This window comes from Limulus polyphemus, unplaced genomic scaffold, assembly GCF_000517525.1.
Source record: "Limulus polyphemus unplaced genomic scaffold, Limulus_polyphemus-2.1.2 Scaffold1903, whole genome shotgun sequence".
Taxonomy (NCBI): Eukaryota; Metazoa; Arthropoda; class Merostomata; order Xiphosura; family Limulidae; genus Limulus; species Limulus polyphemus.
The window spans coordinates 18,122-27,800 of record NW_013667513.1 but is presented as its reverse complement, the minus strand read 5'-3'; the positions used below and the strand labels follow the sequence as shown (position 1 = coordinate 27,800).

The 9,679-nt window shown below is 35.7% G+C and overlaps 1 protein-coding gene across 3 annotated transcripts in view; it reads right to left on the bottom strand.

The window, feature by feature from the left end:
• LOC106465309 (E3 ubiquitin-protein ligase LRSAM1-like) overlaps positions 1 to 9,679 on the bottom strand; it is a 114,649-nt gene that overhangs the window by 100,414 nt on the left and 4,556 nt on the right. For 2 of the 3 annotated variants that reach the window (XM_022393177.1, XM_022393179.1), the window contains exon 2: positions 3,894 to 4,001. In XM_022393177.1, the coding sequence (XP_022248885.1) occupies positions 3,894 to 3,968 (75 nt within the window). In that variant the 5' untranslated portion in view covers positions 3,969 to 4,001. Of the gene's footprint in view, positions 1 to 3,893; positions 4,002 to 5,385; positions 5,567 to 9,679 lie in introns of all 3 variants that reach the window. The other variant, XM_022393178.1, reaches the window with a different exon arrangement.

The following is a 9,679-nucleotide window of genomic DNA, read 5'->3' as shown; positions in this document are numbered from 1 at the left end:
ACTAGTTAAGTTAACCTTAACTTAACTACTACTATATAGTATATATATACACCACTAACTAACTAACTACTACTAATAATATATATATATAGTAGTAGTGTGTGTGTGTGTGTGTGTGTGTGTGTGTGTGTGTGTGTGTGTGTGTGTGTGTGTGTGTGTGTGTGTGCGTGTATATATATATATATATATATTACCAACTGGCAAAATAGTACATTATATGAATCTCTCACCATCCATTTTTTATACCCAAAATTATTAATGTCAGTCATATTTATGTATAAATTGCAGATTATGCTGAAATTTAATTCTTTAAAATACCTTGATCAAATTTTTAAATAAAACTAGCAGATGGTACAGAAAATAATGCTTTGATTTATATTTGGAACTTTGTAAAGAACCAAACATAAGTTATAATTTTCCTACACTGAAAATGTACTTCTGACAGGTATTTACTTCCGCTCACATACATAGCTATTCTTGTTCAGTGCTGCTGTCTATTTGGAAAATTTTTTTCACATGCCACAAGCCTTTCACTCCCACACACTCCTCAATTCATATGGTTTAACTGATTCTCCATTGCAAATTATCATGCGACAAACCTCTTCTAACAGTAGTGTCACACACACACCTATGTGACTCATGTAACTCCCACTATGCTATTGTACCTAACTATCACTTCACCTTTAGGCAGAAACGTAAGCACTGGTTGACAATTGGAAGTAAGTACGTTTTCAGTATAGTAAAATTATCACTTCTAACAAGGTTCCTTACTTCCACTCATACACATAGCTAGAATCTCATATTGAATAAGTGGAGGACCGGTGCAAGGGAAAAAGTAAAAGCATCATTCAAAAGCATCCAAAGGACATTAAAATGAACGAATCCTCTAATAAAAGTATTATACATGGGAGACCACACCACTTCTGTACCAGGTTATACTCTTCACTCATATGTAGAAAAGTGTGATAGATCTGGGCAGAAAATTGTAAGCAGCACTTCCCAACAGGAAAGAAAATGGTTGGACAGTGATTCTAACCACAATATATTATAAATTCAATCTCTCTGATAAACAGAACGTGGGTAAAATAAGGGAAGTGCTCTAAGGTGTAGAATGGCCACGGCACAACAGACTGTATACAGCAAGTAAACTGCAGCCAATATTTGACACCCAGAAATTGACACCTATATGGGGGTAGGACAAGGATCATACAGTCTTTACCTCAAGTTCAGCTGACTGGAAGGAGAAATCCCACCACTGATCTGTGAACATTGCATATATGAGCAAGTTATAAATTATATATATCAAACTGGGAACCCAACTTCCAGATGAATAGAAGCAATAAAGATGTCCCTGTAATGTGCTACATCTCACTCAAAACAAATAGACCAGAACCACCCCGATGCAGTATCACCCTTGGCATGAAGACATCAAGGAGTAGTGCAAGAGGAAGAAGCAGAGTAACCATCAAGTGCACTCACCATGACCCCCAATGCTGAAGCAGTGTTCTCAAGCAAATTGAGTAAGAGACATGTATAAGGACTTGTGTTGATTGGTTCAGCCCTAAACCCAAAACTCAACTCTAGGTATTGACATCCATGAGGGGGTAGAAGGAATCCCAATCATCAAAACATGAGTGTGGACAATATGTTGATCGGTTCAATTTGGAGAACATCTCGTCATCTACAGCAGCAAAATGCCAACACCCTACTCTCAACTGAATGGAGTCATTACTGTTTATATTTTATATCTCTCATTCAGGAGGATACCTCTATCCATGGTTCACCATCCCAGTGGCTGGCAAATTTGTAATGAAGTGCTAGCTTCTGCAACTGTGTAGAAATATAAAATATTTCCACTTTGAAATAAGTTACAAATTTCACTATCTGTAATAATAAAAGGACATGTCTGTGTATCTGTGACTACCATAGCTCAAAGAGGAAAGAACCTAGAGACCTGAAATTTTGCACCCATACTAAGTGGACCCTGAGAGTGTGCATATGCACATCTTTTTTATGAGGCAAGCTAGTGAAAAACCACATAAAAAAGAACTTTGACTGCCATGGCTTTAAGAAGAAAGAACCTAGAAACCTGAAACTTTGTACCTATACTAAGTGGACCTTGGGGTGTGCACCAGTGCTCCATATAATTTTTTCAATCCTTGTACAGAGTGAATTTTTTCAACAAGTGGACCAGTGTCAAGGCAATGTGCAGATGTCCACTACAGTTTTTTTTAAGGGGGGGGGGAGTATTTTTGGACCATTGGCCCTATTGAATCATTAGCCCACTTTACAATGCTACCAGTTGGTTATTTGGGCTTTAGGTCTATTGAATGCTAGGGTCATTAAGGCATTCAATTTGTTGAGACTCCTCACCATTACCGAGGATGTGTGCAGTTGGAATAATTAAGTGTGCATTTGATTGTTTGTTGTGCGGCTGCACAGCCGCACATCTCAGAGGGAACACTGGTGTGCACCTGGGTTATTATTACTTATTTACATGTGTGCATACATGTAGATATTTTAAGTGAGGTAAGCTAGCAAAAAAAAACACCTAGAAAAAAAGTGTTTCCTTACATAACAACTTGCCCGGCATGGCCAGGTGGATAAGGCGCTCGACTCACAATCTGAAGGTCGTGGGTTCGAATCCGCATCCCACCAAACATGCTCGCCCTTTCAGCCGTGACGGTCAATCCCACTATTCATTGGTAAAAGAGTAGCCCAAGAGTTGGTGGTGGGTGGTGATGACGAGCTGCCTTCCCTCTAGTCTTACACTGCTAAATTAGGGACGGCTAGCGCAGATAGCCCTCGTGTAGCTTTGTGCGAAATTCCAAAACAAACAAACATAACTTCTAATATATAGAAAGGACAGTGTGTTTTGGTAACAATACATTCCAACAATGGCTTTTATGTCATGTTGCTTAGCAACAAAAGTATAACCTAATATTGTTATTAGTCTATGTACTGAAAGTATAAAATGAAATGTATAAACCATAAAATTGAAAAATATTTTGGTTAATTTCTTAATTTAGAGTTTCCGTCGATTAAAAGAGGTTTGCTTTTTTTATTATCAATGTTGATGATATAACAGAATATACCTTAATTCAGAAACAACTTGAGTTTAAAATTGGATCGATATTTTTACTTTCATGATAAATTTGGCTTTAGGCTAGGTTATCTCATACTGTGTTTACTTTAGGCTTATTTATTAATTTCATTAAATCATACAACATTCCACTATACTTTTAAGGTTTCATGGCACCTCCCTTTATTGCCCCCTTGCACTCCCCGTCACTAAAATCATAATGTATGCCAAAATTGAAACAGAAAGGCTACGATTCATTCACATACATCAAAAGAAGCTCCAAGTTGAAGACTATTGTCCACCTGTGGGATGCTAAAATAGGTTCAGAATAACACACTGACATAGTCATCTAGAATACATCAAACTAATAACCCGAGCAAAGCTGAGTACTTTTGCTAGTTGTATAATAAACAGTAAACTTGTTGAGAGAAAATGATAGAAAGATACAAAAAAAAAAAAACACTTGAAGAGAGCACAAACTAAACGTCTGAACACGAGTAATGCCAAACAAAAAGTGATAGCTTAGAGGGAATCACGAGTGCTGTATGTGGGTGGCACTACCATTGGTGGAGATTTGTCACATAATAATTTTCATGTGAGAATCAGTTAAACATGTGAATCGGGGGGTGCCTGGGAATGAAAGGCTTGTGGCATGCAAACATTTTTTGAAATAAAGGACAGCACTGAATGAGAATACTTATGTAAGGTACTTTGTCGGGAAATAATAACTATGTTTGAATAAATATCAAAAGTTTTACATCTTATCATTAAGTTAACATAATGTTATTTGTGATAATCAACAGATATTTACCACACACAGTTTATGTTCCAGTCTTGCCTTATAGTTCATTTCTTTACCAGCTTGGTTCTTTTTAAACAGGGGCATTTTGCAACTTCTGAATTAGAAATAATAAACAACCTGGAATAAAAGTAAAGAGATAAATTGTTAAAATTAATGAACATTTTTAATTCACCAAAAGAAATGCATTTCCAACTTTCAGTAACATTCTCTGCTGCAAGGTTCAAAAGCCCATTTGTGACCCACAGAGACCTGAATGTATTGATCAAACTCCTCCATTATCCCCAATTATTTCTTAGAGGTACCCCAAGTGGGCTTCATACCAGGAAAAATCATCTTACGACACCCACTCATAGTACTCTAGCATGTATACCAAGTTTGGTCCTTTTAATTTGTGGGGGTATGAACACACTATCAAACACAGCACTCCCTGGGATGCCAAGGAGGGCCAGGAACACAAAATCTGATTACAGAATCAGCAACCCTGAAAATCTATTCCTAGACCTCCATCATGCCTGCATGATTCTGTGCACATTTCAGTTTTCCTGGATACTCCATATAGATAAGAACAATCCCTGGGCTACTAAGTCTGCCTGCCAAGTTCAGTCTTGCTAGCTCCAAAACTGTGAGAGGTGTTAGCTACACAAATATAGAGATAAAAATAAAGCTACAAGCTGAATTCATATGGGATCTGTGTGCTAAAACAAGTGAAATTTATTATATATAAACTTAGAAAATTAACTGACATTTAAAAAATTTTACAGTTACTAAACACAGGAGCATTAGTTCATATTAGCACAGAAAATTAAGTTCAAGAGTATGGGAAAACTAAATTAATTCTATTTTTAATATCAATACACTAGAAATGTTTCACACTTTTTAGCATTTACCTATTACAACTATGTGCATCTTTTTAGTAATAAAAACTTAGGATATACTATATAAGTATTTTTAATATTGCACCTTATTAATTTAAATTCAGAGAAACATATTCTATAAATTTATTTATTATATTTAACTTTTAGTTTGATTTGGTATGAATTAAAGACTTGTATAGCTCAAGTGGTCATTACACAACTGCAACTTATAGAAAATCTGCTGCAGTGATAGGATATTTAAAAAAATTCATACATAATACAAGAACGGAAAATATATTAAAGTTAAATCCCTTATCCTTCAGAATATTGAAAATGAGCTCTAGAAAGCATGGTTTTGAGTATGAATAGTATAAACAAAGATGGAAAGTAAGGCATGGTGTTCATTCCAGTAAACAAGTGTGCAGTTCATTAAACAAAAGTAAGGAGAATACTGTTATACAGCACTAAACCATTCTTATGTTTCATACTCAACAACAAAAAACAGTATCAGTTATTTGTAGCTACTACTGTGATTAACCTAACACAACATACAGACAACAAGAAACCATTTAGTTTTTCATGAGTCAAGAATGTAATTCCACACCCATCTCTAAGGAAAAAAGTAAAAAGCAAAATTTTAAACTCACCCTTTATTTTTCAGAAATTCCTCACTTCCCTTCTTAAACTCTCTTAAGTTGTTGTCAATGGAAACTTAATCCAAAGCTAATAATCCAATTAACTGCTTTTTCCCAAACACTATCAATGTGATTTTCTTAAACAATCTTGTGTATGACACCTTTACAAAATCTCGGTTCACCAGATTTATCCCTTTTCCATCATCCAGTTAAAAAATAATATTATCAAAAAAAATTTCTCTTCAGTGAATCCTTATATTATTGTATTTCACCAAATGATTTTCAATGCCTCTTTTATCAGGCCCTCTAACATTATTCCTACTACAAAGATAAAACTTGTGCAAATCATGGACCTCAAATCCATAGTTCAATGCTGTATATATAATGGTTCATAATATTTAAAAAGATAACTTAAGGAAATAATTATAAAACTATCTAAAAATCTACTGCAATATTGCAAAAAATGGAGATTTACTTCAAAGCTACAAATTCTACAATCAGTATAAATTACATAAAGCATACTGTGCTAAAACTATACAAGTTAAATGTAAAGAAAAAATAAATACACAGACCAAAGGGAAGATCATTAAACTGAAAATTTGGATGAATATATCACATTTCACTTAAGTTTATTTCATCTAGTCTTAAAGAACTACAGAAAAACATTCTAAATTTCATTAGAATATTCTCAATTTTCATTAGACACCCATTCTATTTGAAAAATCATGTTTCATTTTTCTGAGATATAGCTTTTCTAAAATTCAGGACTTAGCTTTTATTAACTATTATTTGTTTCAATAACAACAAAAGTAAAAATATTATGCAAATTAGTATCTGCAAGCTCTGGCAAAATTACATTTTCAATTATATCATCTCTTTTATCAAGACCAACGTCAAAAACAAAGTCATCACTAAAGAAAGAAAGATAATCTCCCATAACATCAAGAATCTTTTTATTCTTGAATGCACAATGACAAGCATATTCTACTAATTTTCATACAGTTAGAGTACCTAACTGTGTCAACAATCTAATAATGATTTAGGCATATATAAAATCCTAATAAGCGATATGCCAATAGCACACATCCCAATCTTCTACAGTCTAGAACCAGTATAATGATTAGAATCATGCTTTTAAAATTATTGAAATTTTCTAAAGCTCTAATTTAGAACTTACTAAGTTTGTTCAAAATCAAATGCCAATTTAGCCCTAGATGTTATTTTTCGTAGCAGAGCCAAATTATGGAAACTATTTTGTGCTTAATGGAATAGTTGTATAGTATCCTACTTCCCTTGTATATGTGTCTGTGTCCAATGAAATATATATTTTTGGATGCTTCTTAGCTACAGAAAGAAAACAGTTTGTAAACTTAGATTTGATGTTTTCAAGTATATCCGTTTCTGATTCGGAAGAACCATTACTTGCTTGAGAAGCCTCATCTCAATATCCTGATACCTCAACATCTTCAATACAACTAGAAATACCAATTTAATCTCATCCACAAATTTTACTAATTATGCCCCTATCAATATCATGTAAATAAGCAGAACACAACTAGAAATTAACAGTGGTCTCTTCACCATTGGCCACCAAAAGTGCTGGTGGACTACTTAAAAGGTTTTCCTTGGTCGTCCATGTGCTACAAAACAAAATGCTCATGAAAATCTAAATTTAAGTGATTAATTCTTCTACAAGATAAATAATGTCACGAGACAAGTACAAGAACAACAAAGTTAACCTGAGAATTATTTTCAATACTATTCTCAAATATCAAGTCAATATCTTGCCGTTATCTGAAGAGTTGGATACATTGACACAATGGCACTCGTGGACTGAGACCCTATCTGAGCTTGCACTCAGCCAGCTCCAATTGGGTACAGTATATCTGCCAGCACAGTGGAAGTAGATGCCATGCATGGCACAGACATTAATGAAACTTCAGCTGCATACTGTGCTGTATGCAGTGGATCCTGGCCTCCACTCCAGGTTCTGAAGGGCTGCACATGCTTTCTAATTTTCTCAAGAAAAAGGAGTATATCTTGCAAGGTCACCTAGGTCCAAGAAATGTTGCAAACAAGGATATTTGAAGCTCCTTTCCCAAGAAATTGAACAAAGTGGTCTTGAATTGAAATTGTCACAATCCCCTCATAAGGAAGTAAAATTTTTACATTCCCTAAAAAAGGGGGTAAAAGTATTTGAAAGAGGGATAAAAAAGTATTGTTAAGGAATTTAGGTACAAGCATACATGTAGGTACCACCAGCCCCTAAATTAGATGTGTGAGGGGATAAATCAAGATTATGAATTTACATTTTGGTGGTATGAAAATCAATAAAACACACATGGATAAAAGGATATTTATGGTGGGATATGGCCTGGAAGATGAAAACAAGAGATATGGTAAATAAAGAAAGAAAGAAAAAAAAATCTGGTATTAATGAAACCCAAAAAAAGAAAAAAGAAGAAAATTACATCGTATCAACTACTTTACACCTCTATCAACTGGATCATGATCATTCATCCAGATGGACTCTTGAATTATGTTGATCATCATAGCATTATTAGCCAAGGATTACCCTGATTTATGTCATGGGATGTCACTCTTGGTCTTTCAGTGTGGGTAACACATTGGGTTTTGTAGTTGCTATATTATATAATTGAACTGAATGTAGGGAGAAGAATGAGACAATAGATGAATGATGTCTTGAGTCAATACAAGAAAGAATTGTGTGGGCCCACTGTTTTGTGTCAAAAATTTATTTCTCTTGGTGATGGATTGGATGTCGTGTATAAAAGTGATGAAGGGTGATGGCAGATGAATAGCAGTAGACACGAATGAGCGGAGGTCACGTGATACTAGTAACACGTCATGCACTTCTCGAACGTTCACGTCCTTCCTGACTTCTCGAGAGCTTACTAGATTCGTTATTCTTGTATATATAAGACAGTCACAAAGTGACGGCAACAATGTATAATTGAACTGAGTATTGTTGAGTCGAGCATGTGAGACGTTCGTTGTGAATTATAGCGTTTGTTATAGCACGACTGTGGAAATTAAGTGTATTGCAAAGTTGTATTCTGAAAGAATAAACCAGTTTTATTTAAGAAAGGTCTTGTGTCGCTAAAGTTTTGTCGGAATGAAATTTACGGAAAATTAACTAACGAATGGAGACTTAAGAAATTGGTGTCAGAGAGTGGGACAAACAGAAAAAAAAACAAATGGAAACGAGAAGCGGCAAATCAAACTACAGCTTAGCAGACTTGATGGCAGCAATAAAAGAGCAGCAAAAGAAACAAGAAGAACGAGAAAAGAAACAAGAAGAGAGATTACAGCAGCTGTTGGAGGAAAAAGAAAAGAAACAAGAAGAGAGACAACAGCAGTTGCAAGAGAACCTGCAACAGTGGCAGCTGGAACAGCTAAATAAACAAGAGAGATGACAGCAGTTGTTAGCGAAAAAAGAAAAGAAACAAGAAGAGAGATTACAGCAGTGGCAACTGGAACAAGAAAGGAAACAGGAAGAAAGTCAGCAGCAACTACAGGAAGGTCAACAACAGTGGCAAGAAGTACAAATGGAAAACATTAGTAAATTTAAAAGCGAGTTAGATACATTAAAGGATGATCTATTGTCTTTTACACAAGGAGGATACATTAACCACAGACTTAATCAGCCCCAGACAATGACAAGCCCCTTCCAGACCCCGTAGCTAAACCCTAATACACGCATATTCAGTCCTGTTAGAAGTCACATCCCAGATATGAATGTCAGTAATAGGAGTGACCCAGTACAAAGGAAGCCACAGGAATTTGATGGGAAGGCACCGTGGGAAGTATATAGAACACAATTTGAATGGATCAGAAAGCAGTATATTTGGCAACGAGCTTGAAGGGACAACCACTGGAAATACTTGGACAGTTGTCAGCAGACGACAGACAACTATATAGCACTGGTAGCAGCTCTAGAACTCAGGTACGGAACCCAAAATCAGTCAGAAGTCTACAGGGTTAGGTTTAGGACGAGAGTCTGTGCTAAAGGGGAGAGCCTGCAAGAGCTGGCACAGGACTTGGAAAGTATGGCAGGCAAGGCCTACCCAACTGCACCACCCGATGTCCTCAAGCTGTTGCTGAAGGATCAGTTTGTAGATGCCTTGGACAGTCCACAACTGAATGTACAAGTGAAGCAAGCACACCCCTCTACTATACAAGATGCAATGGCCAGAGCTCTTGAAATCGAATCCTACGTTAAGTCCAGCACAGAGGTACCAAGGTTGGTACAGTGACGATTGGAAACAACAAAGTCCAAATTCCA